This window comes from Bos grunniens, chromosome 19 (genome assembly GCF_055505025.1).
Source record: "Bos grunniens cultivar Pamir isolate PY7600 chromosome 19, Bosgru_T2T1.0, whole genome shotgun sequence".
Classification (NCBI taxonomy): domain Eukaryota; kingdom Metazoa; phylum Chordata; class Mammalia; order Artiodactyla; family Bovidae; genus Bos; species Bos grunniens.
In genome coordinates, this window is record NC_141183.1 from 37,189,045 (window position 1) to 37,206,818 (window position 17,774).

At 38.6% G+C, this 17,774-nt stretch overlaps 1 protein-coding gene across 10 annotated transcripts in view; it reads left to right on the plus strand.

The window, feature by feature from the left end:
* The window catches only part of RABEP1 (rabaptin, RAB GTPase binding effector protein 1), a 99,501-nt gene that overhangs the window by 34,881 nt on the left and 46,846 nt on the right, over positions 1 to 17,774 (plus strand). For 8 of the 10 annotated variants that reach the window (XM_086359482.1, XM_086359487.1, XM_086359484.1 and 5 more), the window contains 2 exons: positions 13,854 to 14,057; positions 15,841 to 16,001. In XM_086359482.1, the coding sequence (XP_086215608.1) occupies positions 13,854 to 14,057; positions 15,841 to 16,001 (365 nt within the window). The remainder of the gene's footprint in view (positions 1 to 13,853; positions 14,058 to 15,840; positions 16,002 to 17,774) is intronic. The other 2 variants (XM_086359489.1, XM_086359490.1) reach the window with 1 other exon arrangement.

Here is a 17,774-nt window from a genome sequence, read left to right on the forward strand (position 1 = left end):
GTAAATAACAGTAAATTTATACTTTAAAGATATAACAATTTTGAGCAATGAAATTTTAAAAAGCTAACAATGATGTACCCAGGAAACCAAAAAATACAGTCTTTTATATTCATCGGTTCAGTTGCTCAGTCGTGTCCGACTCTTTGCGACTCCATGGACTGCAGCACGCCAGGCCTCCCTGTCCATCACCAGTTCCCAGAGTTTACTGAAACTCATGTCCATCGAGTCGGTGATGCCATCCAACCATCTCATCCTCTGTCGTCCCCTTCTCCTCCCACCTTCAATCTTTCCCAGCATCAGGGTGTTTTCCAATGAGTCAGTTCTTTGCATCAGGTGGCCAAAGTATTGGAGCTTCAGCTTCAGCATCAGTCCTTCCAATGAATATTCAGGACTGATTTTCTTTAGGATGGACCAGTTGGGTCTCCTTGCAGTCCGAGGGGCTCTTAAGTGTCTTCTCCAACACCACAGTTCAAAAGCATCAATTCTTCGGAGCTCAGCTTTCCTTATAGTCCAACTCTCACATCCATACATGACTGCTGGAAAAACCAGAGCTTTGACTAGACGGACCTTTGCTGGCAAAGTAATGTCTCTGCTTTTTAATATGCTGTCTAGGTTGGTCATAACTTTTCTCCCAAGGAGCAAGCTCTTTTAATTTCATGGCTGCAATCACCATCTGCAGGGATTTTGGAGCCCCCAAAACTAAAGTCTGTCCCTGTTTCCACTGTTTCCCCATATATTTGCCATGAAGTGATGGAACCAGATGTCATGATCTTAGTTTTCTGAATGTTGAGTTTTAAGCCAACTTTTTCACTCTCCTCATTCACTTTTATCAAGAGGCTCTTTAGTTCTTGGCTTTCTGCCATACGTGTGGGTCATAAGGAGCACTTAAAAAATTATGTATATCTCAAAGGAATACTTTACATATTTTAAATGTCAAGCTACTTATCATGTTTTCTTACCTAATGCAGTTAGAAAAATTTTAAACAATGTAAATTTTTTTTAAAAGTTTGGAAACTAAGAATGCATTCTTATTGTTCATAAGTTAAAGAGGAAATCGTAATGAAGACTGTAAACTACTTATAATACAGTGAAGATACTTGTGGGATGCAGCTAAAACAGTACTTTGCAAGTAAGCTTATAACTTTAAAAACATTTATTAAAATTAGTTTATTAAAAGATGTGAAGATGTAAGAAAGTGAAACTAAGTGATCTAAATGTTCAACTTCAAAAGCTAGAAAAAGAGTGAACTCAAAGAAAATACAAGAAATAAAGCAACAGAAATGGAAAGTGAAGTTGAGTTAAGCTCAATAAAATCAAAAGCACATGTTTTGGATGTACTTTGAAAAGATAAGAGTGTTCATGCTGCTGCTGCTGCTGCTAAGTCGCTTCAGTCGTGTCCGACTCTGTGTGACACCATAGGTGGCAGCCCACCAGGCTCCCCCGTCCCTGGGATTCTCCAGGCAAGAACACTGGAGTGGGTTGCCATTTCCTTCTCCAGTGCATGAAAGTGAAAAGTGAAAGTGAAGTCGCTCAGTTGTGTCCGACTCTTCGCAACCCCACGGACTGCAGCCTACCAGGCTCCTCCGTCCATGGGATTTTCCAGGCAAGAGTACTGGAATGGGGTGCCATTGCCTTCTCCGAAGACTGTTCATCAGTTCAATTCAGTCGCTCAGTTGTGTCTGACTCTTTGCGACCCCATGAATCGCAGCACACCAGGCCTTCCTGTCCATCACCAACTCCCGGAGTTCACTCAGACTCACGTCCATCTAGTCAGCGATGCCATCCAGCCATCTCATCCTCTGTCATCCCCTTTTCCTCCTGCCCCCAATCCCTCCCAGCATCAGAGTCTTTTCCAGTGAGTCAACTCTTCGCATGAGGTGGCCAAAGTACTGGAGTTTCAGCTTTAGCATCATTCCTTCCAAAGAAATCCCAGAGCTGATCTCCTTCAGAATGGACTGGTTGGATCTCCTTGCAGTCCAAGGGACTCTCAAGAGTCTTCTCCAACACCACAGTTCAAAAGCATCAATTCTTTGGCGCTCAGCTTTCTTCACAGTCCAACTCTCACATCCATACATGACCACAGGAAAAACCATAGCCTTGACTAGACGAACCTTTGTTGGCAAAGTAATGTCTCTGCTTTTGAATGTGCTGTCTAGGTTGGTCATAACTTTCCTTCCAAGGAGTAAGCGTCTTTTAATTTCATGGCTGCAGTCACCATCTGTAGTGATTTTGGAGCCCAAAAAAACACAGTCTGACACTGTTTCCACTGTTTCCCCATTTATTTCCCATGAAGTGATGGGACTGGATGCCATGATCTTCGTTTTCTGAATGTTGAGTTTTAAGCCAACTTTTTCACTCTCCTCTTTCACCTTCATCAAGAGGCTTTTGAGTTCCTCTTCACTTTCTGCCATAAGGGTGGTATCATCTGCATATCTGAGGTTATTGATATTTCTCCCGGCAATCTTGATTCCAGCTTGTGTTTCTTCCAGTCCAGCATTTCTCATGATGTACTCTGCATATAAGTTAAATAAGCAGGGTGACAATATACAGCCTTGACGTACTCCTCTTCCTATTTGGAACCAGTCTAACTGGTAGGTCATGGTGGAGAGGTCTGACAGATTGTGGTCCACTGGAGAAGGGAAGGGCAAACTACTTCAGTATTCTTGCCTTCAGAACCCCATGAACAGTATGAAAAGGCAAAATGATAGGATACTGAAAGAGGAACTCCCCAGGTCAGTAGGTGCCCAATATACTACTGGAGATCAGTGGAGAAATAACTCCAGAAAGAATGAAGGGATGGAGCCAAAGCAAAAACAATATCCAATTGTGGATGTGACTGGTGATAGAAGCAAGGTCCGATGCTGTAAAGAGCAATATTGCATAGGAACCTGGAATGTCAGGTCCATGAATCAAGGCAAATTGGAAGTGGTCAAACAAAAGATGGCAAGAGTGAATGTTGACATTCTAGGAACCAGCGAACTGAAATGGACTGGAATGGTGAATTTAACTCATATGACCATTATATCTACTACTGCAGGCAGGAATCCCTCAGAAGAAATGGAGTAGCCATCATGGTCAACAAAAGAGTTCGAAATACAGTACTTGGATGCAATCTCAAAAACGACAGAATGATCTCTGTTCAGTTCCAAGGCAAACCATTCAATATCACAGTAATCCAAGTCTATGCCCCAACCAGTAATGCTGAAGAAGCTGAAGTTGAACGATTCTATGAAGACCTACAAGACCTTTTAGAACTAATACCCAAAAAAGATGTCCTTTTCATCATAGGGGACTGGAATGCAAAAGTAGGAAGTCAAGAAACACCTGGAGTAACAAGCAAATTTGGCCTTGGAATACGGAATGAAGCAGGGCAAAGACTAACAGAGTTTTAAAAGAAAATGCACTGGTCATAGCAAACACCCTCTTCCAACAATACAAGAGAAGATTCTACACATGGACATCGCCAGATGGTCAACACCGAAATCAGATTGATTATATTCTTTGCAGCCAAAGATGGAGAAGCTCTATACAGTCAACAAAAACAAGACCAGGAGCTGACTGTGGCTCAGACCACGAACTCCTTATTGCCAAATTCAGACTGAAATTGAAGAAAGTAGGGAAAACCACTAGACCATTCAGGTATGACCTAAATCAAATCCCTTATAATTATACAGTGGAAGTGAGAAATAGATTTAAGGGCCTAGATCTGATAGAGTGCCTGATGAGGTTCGTGACATTGTACAGGAGACAGGGATCAAGACCATCCCCATGGAAAAGAAATGCAAAAAAGCAAAATGGCTGTCTGGGGAGGCCTTACAAATAGCTGTGAAAAGAAGAGAAGTGAAAAGCAAAGGAGAAAAGGAAAGATATAAGCATCTGAATGCAGAGTTCCAAAGAATAGCAAGAAAAGATAAGAAAGCCTTCTTCAGCGATCAATGCAAATAAATAGAAGAAAACAACAGAATGGGAAAGACTAGAGATCTCTTCAAGAAAATCAGAGATACCAAAGGAACATTTCATGCAAAGATGGGCTCGATAAAGGACAGAAATGGTATGGACCTAACAGAAGCAGAAGAGGTTAAGAAGAGGTGGCAAGAATACACAGAACTGTACAAAAAAGATCTTCATGACCCAGATAATCACAATGGTGTGATCACTGACCTAGAGCCAGACATCCTGGAATGTGAAGTCAAGTGGGCCTTAGAAAGCATCACTATGAACAAAGCTAGTGGAGGTGATGGGATTCCAGTTGAGCTATTCCAAATGCTGAAAGATGATGCTGTGAAAGTGCTGCACTCAATATGCCAGCACATTTGGAAAACTCAGTAGTGGCCACAGGACTGGAAAAGGTCAGTTTTTATTCCAATCCCAAAGAAAGGCAATGCCAAAGAATGCTTAAACTACCGCACAATTGCACTCACCTCATACGCTAGTAAAGTAATGCTCAAAATTCTCCAAGCCAGGCTTGGAGATGTTCAAGCTGGTTTTAGAAAAGGCAGAGGAACCAGAGACCAAATTGCCAACATCTGCTGGATCATCGAAAAAGCAAGAGAATTCCAGAAAAACATCTATTTCTGCTTTATTGACTATGCCAACGCCTTTGACTGTATGGATTACAATAAACTGTGGAAAATTCTGAAAGAGATGGGAATACCAGACCACCTGACCTGCCTCTTGAGAAATTTGTATGCAGGTCAGGAAGCAACAGTTAGAACTGGACATGGAACAACAGACTGGTTCCAAATAGGAAAAGGAGTACGTCACGGCTCTATATTGTCACCCTGCTTATTTAACTTATATGCAGAGTACATCATGAGAAATGCTGAACTGGAAGAAGCACAAGCTGGAATCAAGATTTCCAGGAGAAGAGTGTTCATAGTAGCACTATATTTTTAAAAATTAAAAAAGATTAACTCAAGTATAGTTGATTTACAGGGTTGTGTTTTTGGTATACAACAAAGTGATTCAGTTATACATGTATATTCTTTTTCATGATACTTTCCATTTTGGTTTATTATAGGATATTGAATATAATTCCCAGTGTTATACAGTAGGACCTTGTTGTTTATTTTATGTATAGTGGTTTGTATCTGCTAATCCGAAACTCCTAATTTATCCCTACCCCAGCACCTGTCCCCTTTAGTAACTATACATTTGTTTTGTATGTGTGAGTCTGTTGTGTAAATAAGTTGATTTGTTTCATATTTTAGATTCCACATATAAGGGCCAATCCATCAGGAAGACAAAATAGTTATATACACATCTACCTACAGAATCCCACAATACAGGAAACAAGCTGACAGAAATGAAAGGAGAAAAATACAGTTTTACAGTAAGATTATATTTTTTTAGTACTCCACTTTCATTAATGAGTAGAATAATAACGAGATCAACAAGGAAATAGAGGATTAAGTATAAAAGGATTGATAATACAGTGTTTGCTCTCTGATCACAATGGAATGAAATTTGGGAAACTCACAAATATGTGGAAATTTGGTGATATATTCCTGAGTTATCAATAACTGAAAGAAGAAAACACAAAGAAAATTAGAAAATACTTCAAGATAAATGGAATTCTAGACATGCCATGCCAATCCTTATGAAATGCAGCTGCATCAGTCCTTAGACATCAGATCAGATCAGATCAGTCGCTCAGTCGTGTCCAACTCTTTGCGACCCCATGAATCACAGCACGCCAGGCCTCCCTGTCCATCACCAACTCCCGGAGTTCACTGAGACTCACGTCCATCGAGTCAGCGATGCCATCCAGCCATCTCATCCTCTGTCGACCCCTTCTCCTCTTGCCCCCAATCCCTCCCAGCATCAGAGTCTTTTCCAATGAGTCAACTCTTCGCATGAGGTGGCCAAAGTATTGGAGTGTCAGCTTCAGCATCATTCCTTCCAAAGAAATCCCAGGGCTGATCTCCTTCAGAATGGACTGGTTGGATCTCCTTGCAGTCCAAGGGACTCTCAAGAGTCTTCTCCAACACCACAGTTCAAAAGCATCAATTCTTTGGTGCTCAGCCTTCTTCATAGTCCAACTCTCACATCCATACATGACCACAGGAAAAACCATAGCCTTGACTAGACGGACCTTTGTTGGCAAAGTAATGTCTCTGCTTTTGAATATGCTATCTAGGTTGGTCATAACTTTCCTTCCAAGGAGTAAGCGTCTTTTAATTTCATGGCTGCAGTCACCATCTGTAGTGATTTTGGAGCCCAGAAAAGTAGTCTGACGCTGTTTCCACTGTTTCCCTATCTATTTCCCATGAAGTGGTGGGACTGGATGCTATGATCTTCGTTTTCTGAATGTTGAGCTTTAAGCCAACTTTTTCACTCTCCACTTTCACTTTCATCAAGAGGCTTTTGAGTTCCTCTTCACTTTCTGCCGTAAGGGTGGTATCATCTGCATATCTGAGGTTATTGATATTTCTCCTGGAAACCTTGATTCCAGTTTGTGTTATGTAACTATAAATGCTTGTATTAAAGATTAAATATTTCAAATCTGTAATCTTTCACTTTGTAACACTGGAAGAAGTGTTAATGAAGCCTAAAGCAAGTAGAAAGAAGGAATTAATGAGGATTAGAGTAAAAATCAGTGAAATAGAGAATAGAAAATCGGTGAAACTGTTAATGCTTTCTTTGGAAAGACCAACAACTTGATAAATCTTTAGCTAGATTGACCAGTAAATGAATACCAGGTCCATTACTACTGACCTTACAGAAATTTTAAAAAGTACAAGGCAAAGTAATGTTTCTGCTTTTTAATATGCTGTCTAGGTTTGTCATAGCTTTCCTTTCAAGGAGCAGGAGCAAGCGTCTTTTAATTTCGTGGCTGTAGCCACCATCTGCAGTGACTTTGGAGCCCCCCAAAAATAAAGTCTGTCATTGTTTCCCCATCTATTTGCCATGAAGTGATATTATAGTAGAAGAGGGGCTTCCCAGGTGGCACTAGAGGTAAAGAACTCGCCTGCCAATGCAGGAGACATAAGACATACGGGTTTGATCCCTGGGTCGGGAAGATCCCCTGGAGAAGGAAATGGCAACCCACTGCAGTTTTCTTGCTGGAGAATCCTGTGGACAGAAGAGCCTGGAGGGCTACAGTTTTATGTGGTCACAGAGTCAGACACAACGGAAGCAACTGAGCATGCATAGTAGACAGAAGCACTTGCATACTCATTTTGAGAGGCTAGTATTATCCTGATATCAAAACAATATGGACATCACAAGAAGAAAGCAAAACCAAGAAACTACAGACCAGTATCCCAATATAGCTGCGTAAATCCTCAGCAAAATACTAGCAAGCCAAATTCAGCTGCACATAAAAAGAATTACACAGGGCAGCAATAGAGAAACAGACATAGAGAACAGACTAATGGACATGGGGAGAGGGGAGGAGAGGGTGAGATGTATGGAAATGCATGGAAACTTATATTACCATATGTAAAATAGACAGCCAATGGGAATTTGCTGTATGTCTCAGGAAATTAAAAACAGAGACTCTGTATCAACCTAGAGGGGTGGGATGGGGCAGGAGAAGGAAGGGAGGTTCAAGAGGAAGGGGATATATGTATACTTATGGCTGATTCTTGTTGAGATTTGACAGAAAACATAAAAATTCTGTAAAGCAATTATCCTTCAATTAAAAAATAAGTAAATTTTAAAAAATTCCATGCATGACTAAACAGTATTTATCTTAACAGTATAAAGTTGGTTCAGCACCTGAGAATCAGTTAATGTAATGTACCACTTTATTAGGATAAAAAACAAAATATGATCTTCTCTAAAGCATTTGACATAGTTCAACACCCTTTTGTGGTGTTGAATAAAAATTCCAGACTAGTAGTAGAAGGAAACTTCCACGTGATAAAGGGCATCACAAAACCCCGTAGATAGTTATCTTTGTTGTTGTTTAGTCACTAAGTCATGTCCACCTGTTTTGTGAGCCCATGGACAATAGCCTGCCAGGCCCCTCTGTCCATGGGATTTCCCAGGCAAGAATGCTGGAGTGGGTTGCCATTTCCTTCTCCAGGGGATCTTCCCAACCCAGGGATCGAACCCAAGTCTCCTGCATTGCAGGTGATTTCTTTACCATCTGAGCCACAGGAATGTTAAATGGTCTAGTAACTGTAAAATAGTCTTTCACTTTCTCAAATGGTTAAACATAAGAGTTACCATTTGAACCAACAATTCCACTCCTAGGTTTATACAAGAGAAGGGAAAACATAGCCATACATAAACTTCTATGTGAATTTCCATAGCAGCATTATTCATAGTAGTCAAAAAGTCAGAAACAACCCAGATATCCACCAATTAATATGTGAATTAACAAATAGTTTTTGTTTTCCTCCATAAAAAAAAAATGAAGTACTTAGATTACAACGTAGATGAACTTTAAAAAAATTATGCTAAGTGACAGAAGCTAATCACAAGTATGTATGGTTCCACTTATATGAAATGTTCAGAATAGGTGATAGGGATAGAAAGAAAGTGAAAAGAAACTAAAGAGCCTCTGGATGAAAGTGAAAGAGGAGAGTGAAAAAGCTGGCTTAAAACAGCATTCAAAAAATGAAGATCATGGCATCCGGTTCCATCAATTCATGGCAAATAGGTGGGGAAACAATGGAAACACTGACAAACTTTATTTTCTTGGGCTCTAAAATCACTCCAAAATCACATGGTGACTACAGCCATGAAATTAAAAGACGCTTGCTCCTTGGAAGAAAAGCTGTGACCAACCTAGACAGCATATTAAAAAACAGAGACATGACGTTACCAGCAAAGGTCCATCTAGTCAAAGCTCTGGTTTTTCCAGTAGTCATGTATGGATGTGAGAGTTGGACTATAAAGAAAGCTGAGCGCCGAAGAATTGATGCTTTTGAACTGTGGTGTTGGAGAAGACTCTTGAGAGTCCCTTGGACTGCAAGGAGATCCAACCAGTCCATCCTAAAGGAGATCAGTCCTGAATATTTTTGGAAGGACTGAAGCTGAAACTCCAATACTTTGGCCACCTCATGCGAAGAATCACTGGGAAAGACCCTGATGCGGGGCATGATTGAAGGCAGGAGGAGAAGGGGACAACAGAGGATGAGATGGTTGGATGGCATCACTGACTTGATGGACATGAGTTTGAGCAAGCTCCGGGAGTTGGTGATAGGCAGGGAAGCCTGGCGTGCTGCAGTCCATGGGGTTGCAAAGAGTCAGACATGACTGAGCAACTGAACTGAGGGATAGAATGTAGATTAGTGGTTGCCTGGAACTGCAGAGTTGGAGGATTGGGGAAGTGATAAAGAGTACTGGATTTCTTTATGGGGTGATTAAAATGTTCCAAAGCTGATTGTGGTTATGGTTGCAGAAGTCTATGCATATATTAAAGCAATGAGCTATCACTGCACACCTGTTAAAATGGCTCAAATATAAAACACAACACCCAAAGCTACTGAGGTAGAGCCACAGGAACTTTGATTCATTGCTGATGGGAATGCAGAATGGTGCAGCCACTTTGGAAGACAGTTTGGCAGTTTCTTATAAAACTAAACATACTCTTAGCATATGATTCAGCTGTTTTGCTCCTTGGTATTTACCTAAATGAATTGAAAATGTACATCCATGAAAAACCAGCACAGAGATGTTTATAGCAACTTTATTCATAATTGCCCAAACGTGGAAGCCCCCAAATGTCCTTCAGTAGATGAGCCGATACACTGTGATACAGTGGAATATTATTCAGTGTGAAAAGGAAATGAGCACTCAAGTTATGAAAATTCATAGAGGAATTGAAATGACAATGTGTGTGAGTTTCTGGAAAAGGCAAAACTATGGAGACAGTTAAAAAAAAAAAAAGCTAAGTGGTTGCCAGAGGTTAGGAGGATAGGAGAAATGACTAAGCAATACAGAGAGGATTTTTAGGCCAGTGAAACTTTTCTGTATGATAAAGAGTGGTGGCTACATATTATCATACAGTATCCTAATGTAAACTGTGGACTTCAGCTGGCAAGGATGTGCCATTGTAAGTCCAGAGATTGTGATAAATGTACTGCTGTTGTGGGGGATGTTAACAGTACAGGAAGTTGTACCTGAGGGTGCAAGGCATTTATGGGAACTCAGTACTTTTCTGCTCAGTTTTGCTATGAACCCAACATTGCTGTTAAAAATAAAGTTTATTAGTTAAAAAAAATATCTGGTACTTATCTCAGAATAGTAAGTTGTAGAATGCAAACTGGTGGTTGGGACAAGATTGCCTGTGGCTGTATGGTGACTGGGTCTGAATGATTGGTACATAAGGCTTTAATGATCATTTTAATACCTGGGAAGGCAGGTCCGTCCCTCCACTTTATTCAAAACTGTGATGGGCTTTTAAAATTATTTACTGTGGGAAGTGTTAGGCATATGTAAGAGTAGGCTAAATGTTATGAATAGTGCTGTATTAAACAGTTTATTATTGGTGTGAGAATGGACAAATAGGCCATATTTATAGAATAGAGGCTTCATAATCAGACCCTCATATATGTGGAAATTTGATATATGACATAGCATTATAAAATTGGGGAGACTGGGGCAAGGGTTTAGAACAAGGGGAAGATCTGTATAGAAAAAGTAGATTCCTGGCTCACACCTGAATGCCCATGAACTGTGATAGCTGATCTATTCATATTGTGGTATTGCAATTAGTGAATGAGGTAGTTGCATGTATTAGCAGTCTCAAAAACTGAGAGATGTGAGGTAATTGTAGTAGAATACTGTGTTACAAGAGCATTAAGGTTTAAAAACCTGCAACATAAAGGTGTAAAATATGCATGGTAATAATAGCTCCAAATTCCTGATCATTGTTACCTCTGAATAGTGTATTTGTATGTTTTATTTCTTAAGGTTAAAAAGAAATTGAAGCAGATGGAGCAATAATATAAAAAATTATTAAGCTAAGTAATAGGTATCCATTAGAGAATTCTTTATGCTTGTTTCCATGAAATATTTTTATGAAGTATTAGTATCATCAAATGAAGTGTCTTGTTTAGGTCCTAATCCAAACAAATTTTCAAAAAGACATTTTTGTGGCATTTGGAGAAATTTCACTAAGATTGAGTATAAGATTATATCAAGTAGTTGTTAGGTGTGACAGTGACACTGTTTATATAAGAAAGTACCCATGTTTTTAGAGATGCATGTGTAGTGTGTTAGATGATGTAATACAGTTTCTGGGACTTACTTTAAAAAAAAGATAGTTGAAATAAATGGCAAATCTTGATAATTGGTGATAGGTATGTAGAAGATTGGTGTAATACAATACTCTTTTGAGTTTGTTTGAAAATCTTCATAATTATATATGCAAAAGAAATTGTTCTTCATTAATAACTTGTGCTGTTGGCTACCGTATTTGAAATGCTTTGTTACAAAAATTTTTTTAAGTTCTCTTTGTTTCCTGGTTTAATTATACACATACATATCTACTTACTGTATATATTATATATCATATATAATAAATAACCTATGTCTTATGTAAATATTTACAAAGTAAGTCAGGAATGAAATTTGATCCACTCTTCCTCCAGGATTTCTACACTGCTTTTAACTATGAGGAAACATGCCAAAATTTGTATTTAGGTTTAGTATTTATTTGAAGTTTTTCTATTCAGAGTGATAACTTGGTAGTGAATAGCCCTGTGTAATTTTCGGTAAGTCAGAAGTAGCGGGGATAATTAGCATGAAGAGGTGTTAGGTATATAAACTGGAGCCTTGACAGAATTGTATTAATTTCTCAGAAATTAATAAGCTATTCCAGAAGTAATGCTTTTTATTTCACATTTTATGAAATAGCACTTAGAAGAGAGCATTGATATACACACCCACATACACACACCTTCAGTGGTTTCACGTGTTTATGTCTTTACTCAAGTTTCTGGGTCATTCCCAGTCACACACCTACCACTGTTTCTTAGATATCCAGCTTGCCTTCAAGATACTTTAGATAGTTACTTTCTGCAGCTAATGTTCTTATATCTGCCTCTGGCTAATGTTTCAAAATATTTTAATAGTGGTGACAAAATAATGTAAAACTGATGTTGAGAGAGTACAGATTTCTTAAATGACTTCACTTAAAATTAGTATGACTAGTTTTTTTCCTGTTACATGAACTACCAAATTGTTAGTCAATTCTTATGGTTGTTTGATAATGTTGAATATCTTTACAACATTTAAAAGTTCTATAATTGATATATCTATTTGATTTCTTCAAGTACTTAGACGTTTATGCAGACAAGTGTTCCTGTTATTCTGGCTTGAGGGCCGTGTGCTTCCCTTAAAGTTACACAGCAGGTTAGTGGTAGTTTTAGATCTTAAATTATTTTTCCACTGGTTGAGGTAGTTATTGTGCTCTGTAAAGGCAATTGATGATTTTGCAAAGATGAAAAGGTCTTCTGCATAAATATTTTTTATAACATTTAGATGGCAAAAGACATAAAAAAAAAAAAGTTGAGACAAACAGCAGCAGACTGGGAAAAGTTTTGTAAGATAAAATAGGAGTAATATCCAGTGTATGTAAAATATTATCCCAAATTAGAAGAAAAATTCATCAGAATCACAGGTAAAAGATATCACCAAAGAGGAAATACATCACTAATAAATATATGAAAAGATGTTCAACATCTCTGTTAATAGGGAACTATAGATGAAAACTCACCATTTTCTATCCATGATACAGACAAGGACTTTAAAAAGATGAAAAAGTAGTTTGGTGTAAGAAAACAGAACACCCATGTATACTGTTGTTCATCTTTTTTTGAAGTCAGTTTGGGCAAACAATTGTGCTGCTGCTGCTGCTGCTAAGTCACTTCAGTCGTGTCCGACTCTGTGTGACCCCATAGACGGCAGCCCACCAGCCTCCTCCGTCCCCGGAATTCTCCAGGCAAGAACACTGGAGTGGGTTGCCATTTCCTTCTCCAATGCATGAAAGTGAAAAGTGAAAGGGAAGTTGTTCAGTCGTGTCCAACTCTTAGCGACCCCATGGACTGCAGCCTACCAGGCTCCTCCACCCATGGGATTTTCCAGGGAAGAGTACTGGAGTGGGGTGCCATTGCCTTCTCCAAACAATTGTGCTATTTAGGCTTAAATCGTGTAGTAGGCACATCAGATCAACTTTATATTTAAGATGTAGTAAATGAAAGTCGCTCAATCATGTCTGTTTATGACTCCATGAACTATATGCAGTCCGTGGAATTATCCAGGCCAGAATACTGGAGTGGGTAGCCATTCCATTCACCAGGGAATCTTCCCAATCCAAGGGTCGAACCCAGGTCTTCCGCATTGCAGGTGGTTTCTTTACCAGCTGAGCCACAAGGGAATTGTAGTAAAGGGGTGCTGAAAATTTATCCCAACTTTAAAAAAGCCTTAACTTAGTAACTGCCATGTACCCTGGCTTTGATTTCTCTTTTCCACCAGGAAAGTCCTCAACCATTTCTTGAATTGTGTTTCAGTAAATTGTTTTACCATTACAACAACTTTCTGAGGTGGTTATTTTTATTCCAGTTTTGTAGATGTGGAAATTGAGGCTAGAGTTTAAATAAGTTTATTGAGCCAGTAAGTGGAAGAGCCTCAGTTTAGCTCTAAAAGTATGGCTTTAATTGCTCTTTGGTTACATAGTTAATAATTAATTGATTTGTGAAACCCAGCATACTTTATATCTTACCTCAATTATTAAAATGATTTCATTTCCTGAGTCAACATTTAAAAATGTAATGCTTAATTTCTTCATTGGAATGTTAACATTATAAACTTAATGCCTTATTTCTTTGTTGGAATGTCAGCCTGATAAAGGTGAACTTTTCATTAATGGAAAGTCTTTTACTTTTTTGCCCCAGAGGATCTGAAGAGGCAAAATGCAGTTTTACAAGCTGCACAAGATGATTTGGGACATCTTCGGACACAGTTGTGGGAAGCCCAAGCAGAGATGGAAAACATCAAGGCCATTGCCACGGTGTCTGAGAATACCAAGCAAGAAGCTATAGATGAGGTGAAGAGACAGTGGAGAGAAGAAGTTGCTTCACTTCAGGCTGTTATGAAAGGTAAAGATAAAGACAATTTTATTTTATGATTTTCTAAGATAACTGATTCTGATGACTGAGAACATTTGTAGAAGGTCTTAAAATATATCCTGAGTTTCATTTGTGGCTTTATGTATTACTGTTTCTAAGATGTACTGTCGTATTCAAAATAAAAGGGAAGCCAATGAAATCATAAACGAATATATCATCTGTATCTTTAACAAATTTAATGATGGAGAATTATGATGAGTGTGTTATAAATGAAAACTGTAGTTCATTATAAGATTTAAAGCAGGGCTTCAAAACAGATTTTCTTATAGGAGACAGGCCAGTAATATCAATGAAAGAAGCTGTGTGGGCACAGGAAACGTGCTGAACTGGAGAGACCTCCCATGCAAAGAGTGAAGTTACTATTTATAGTTCCATCACATCCAGTGTTGCCATATTTTTACATTTTAAAGAAAAATTTGGATTTTTATGTGAAATTTTCACTTAGTCTGTGAGGTAGAGTGGCCTATGAGTTAGAATAGGTTTTATGAGCTTCTTGCTGGTGACTGCAGATCTAAAGGAAAAGTAGTGGTTTAATCTCTATCAGCTGTTAGCGCCACCTGGGACGTCCCATACTTAATTACTTCTTGCATTTCTGAAAAAATGATAATAAAATAAGCTGCCTCCTGAATCTTTGGGTTCCTGGAATTAGTTTAGTTAATAATATAAATGTGAAATAGTGGTTACTTTTTTCCCTGTCTTTGCAGTTATGTGTCATTGTTGCCTTAGTACTCTTTATAAAAAGGCAAGTAAGACTAGCACTGTTTCTGAGTGTTTGGCTGTCATCTAGGGATTACTCTGAACCTCATGTTACAACCAACCATAGCAGCTTGCCCAAATAAGAGTTCATTTTCTCACAGGAGAAGTTCATAGGTAGGTAATCGAGGGCTGGGTACAATGGTTCCTGATGTCATCAGTGTCCTAGGCTCCTTCAGTTCTTCTCTTTCTTCATCCTTAGCATGTCGTTTTCAACTTCATTTTACTTTGAGGCTGAAAAAATAATTGCTCCTCCAGTCCACCTCAGTAAAGCAAAAATTTTCGAGAAATCTTCAGCATATTTCCCCCTTGCCCCCCCTGCCCCCACTCAGTTTATAGAGGTTTCTGCTTATACATAACTACCAAGACATCTAGAAATTCTAGATTTTAAATTGGGCCATTGATTTCTGGATCAAATTTGGGGTTTTATTAGTAAGAAAGAAAAAAGAGTGGAAATTAATGGACAACCAGCAGTGTTTATCACGTTTTAGGATTGTATTGAAGATAGTCATTTTATAAAGACTATAGAATTTGTGTCTCACTTTAGAATCTTGGGTTATAGTAAAACATTATGTCCCTTTTCTCACAGTTTCATATATGTAGTTGTATTGGAGCAACATGTTATGTTTGTCCTGGGAGTCATAGAGTTTTATCTAAGAACATAGATTTTAGAATTGGTCTTAGGTTTGAATTCTAGCTCTGTTTCTTTCTAGTTATGAGACATTGGCCAGAGTATTTAACCTTTCCTAAGCTTTTTCTCATCTATAAAATAATATGTGGCACAGGTTTATTCTGAAGATTAGAGATGATTTAAAGTCCTTAGGAAAACTTCTATGTGTAGTAAGAACTGGAAATGTTAGTTTAGTGTTTTTAGTGAATTAAAAGATTTCCAGAAACTAGGCTTGCTTACCTTCTTTATATAACTACTTTTAAAATTTTAGTGTGCCAGCTCATTTTTTCCAGAATGCTTAGACATGAAATATTTGGTGATGTTTTGTAGAAACAGTTCGTGACTATGAGCACCAGTTCCACCTTAGGCTGGAGCAGGAGCGAACACAGTGGGCACAGTATCGAGAATCTGCAGAGAGGGAAATAGCTGATTTAAGGAGAAGGCTGTCTGAAGGTCAAGAGGAGGAAAATTTAGAAAATGAAATGAAAAAGGTATGGAGGAATGTATTCATCTGTAGAAATATTTGAATCCAAATATGTTTGTGGTAATGCTTTAACTAATATTGTTACAGTAATAGAAGTTTTACTGTTTTGTTCTGTTAGAGAAATTATTTGGGCACAGACCTAAAAAGAGTACTAAATAATTTGATGACCTTCCCCCACATTTATGTATGGGTAACTCTCTCACCTTGCTTCCATCTCATGAGGCCTGTGCTTACCACCCCATTTCACATTGCAACCTGCCCATCTCCCTCCCCCCACCTACCACAACTTGCTCGGATCTTATTCTGATTTTTCTTTTTCTATTGCACCTGCTGCTGCTGCTAAGTCGCTTCAGTCATGTCCGACTCTGTGCGACCCCATAGATGGCAGCCCACGAGGCTCCCCCATCCTCTGGGATTCTCCAGGCAAGAACACTGGAGTGGGTTGCCATTTCCTTCTCCAATGCATGAAAGGGAAAAGTGAAAGTGAAGTCGCTCAGTCGTGTCCGACTCTTAGCGACCCCATGGACTGCAGCCTACCAGGCTCCTCCGTCTGTGGGATTTTCCAGGCAAGAGTACTGGAGTGGGGTGCCATTGCCTTCTCCGTCTATTGCACTTATTTCCTTATAATGTACACAGAGTTCTCCTATTTGGTATGTTTATTGTCTGCTGCGTTTTCTTCCTCACTAGAACGTGAGCTTCATGAGGGTAGGCGTCTTTGTTTATTGTGTATCCTAAATGCTTAGGGTAGTGTCTCGCTCATAGGTGCTCAGTAAATATTACTTGAATGAGTGTTGTTGCTTCGTCTCAACTGAAGCTTGAGAACAGGTGTTAAGTTTTCCTTCTTTCTCAATATACTGTGGTTCCAGTGTGGTGTATGTACTGCATATTATGCTTGAACATTTTTACTGTAGATGCCTGAAAATAGAGCAACTAAAATAGAAGATGGAATATTTTATCATTGAGAAAACTTAAAAAGCTTTTTGGCCAGTTTGATTATGTAAACTTTTATTTTTCAATTAAAAAAATTTTTATTGGTATATCGTTGATTTACAATGTTGTATTAGTTTCAGGTGTAGAGTAGAGTGAATCAGTTCTGCACATTCAGATATCCACTTTTTAAATTTAAGATTCTTTTCCCATGTAGACCATTATAGAAACTTTTGCTTTCTTAATTTATATACATATGTATATTTGAAATCACATATAAGATAGTAATTAGAATTTGATTTTTTATTTTCAGTTGAATTAGCCATAATCTTCATTCATACAAGGACTGCTTTTATGTATTTAGAAGTTTATTTAATTTTTTTTATAATGTAAAAATCATATGAGAACCCAACACCCAGAACAAAAGCCTGAACCTTGAGGAATAGTTATTTGCATTGTCTTATTTCAGGAGAAGATTGTAGTTCAGCTTCTTCATGAGGCTCTAACAATGTCTCACGATCACTAGTCAGTTAGTCATCTACCATAGTTAGCCACAGTAGACAGTCTTTAGTTCTCTCAAGTCTTTTGAGATGAATTCATAGTTAATGCTATGATTAGATATTTTATTCTGAGCCACAGTACCATTCACATGAGGACAGTTTTCTTCTTCATTCTTCTATTGTATTAATAAGAGACATCCCTGGTGGCTCCGTGGTAAACAATCCGCCTGCCAATGCAAGAGATGTGGATTTGATCCCTGGGTCAAAAAAATCCCCTGGAGAAGGAAATGGCAACCCACTCCAGTATTCTTGCCTGGGAAATCCCATGGACAGAGGAGCCTAGTGGGCTACAG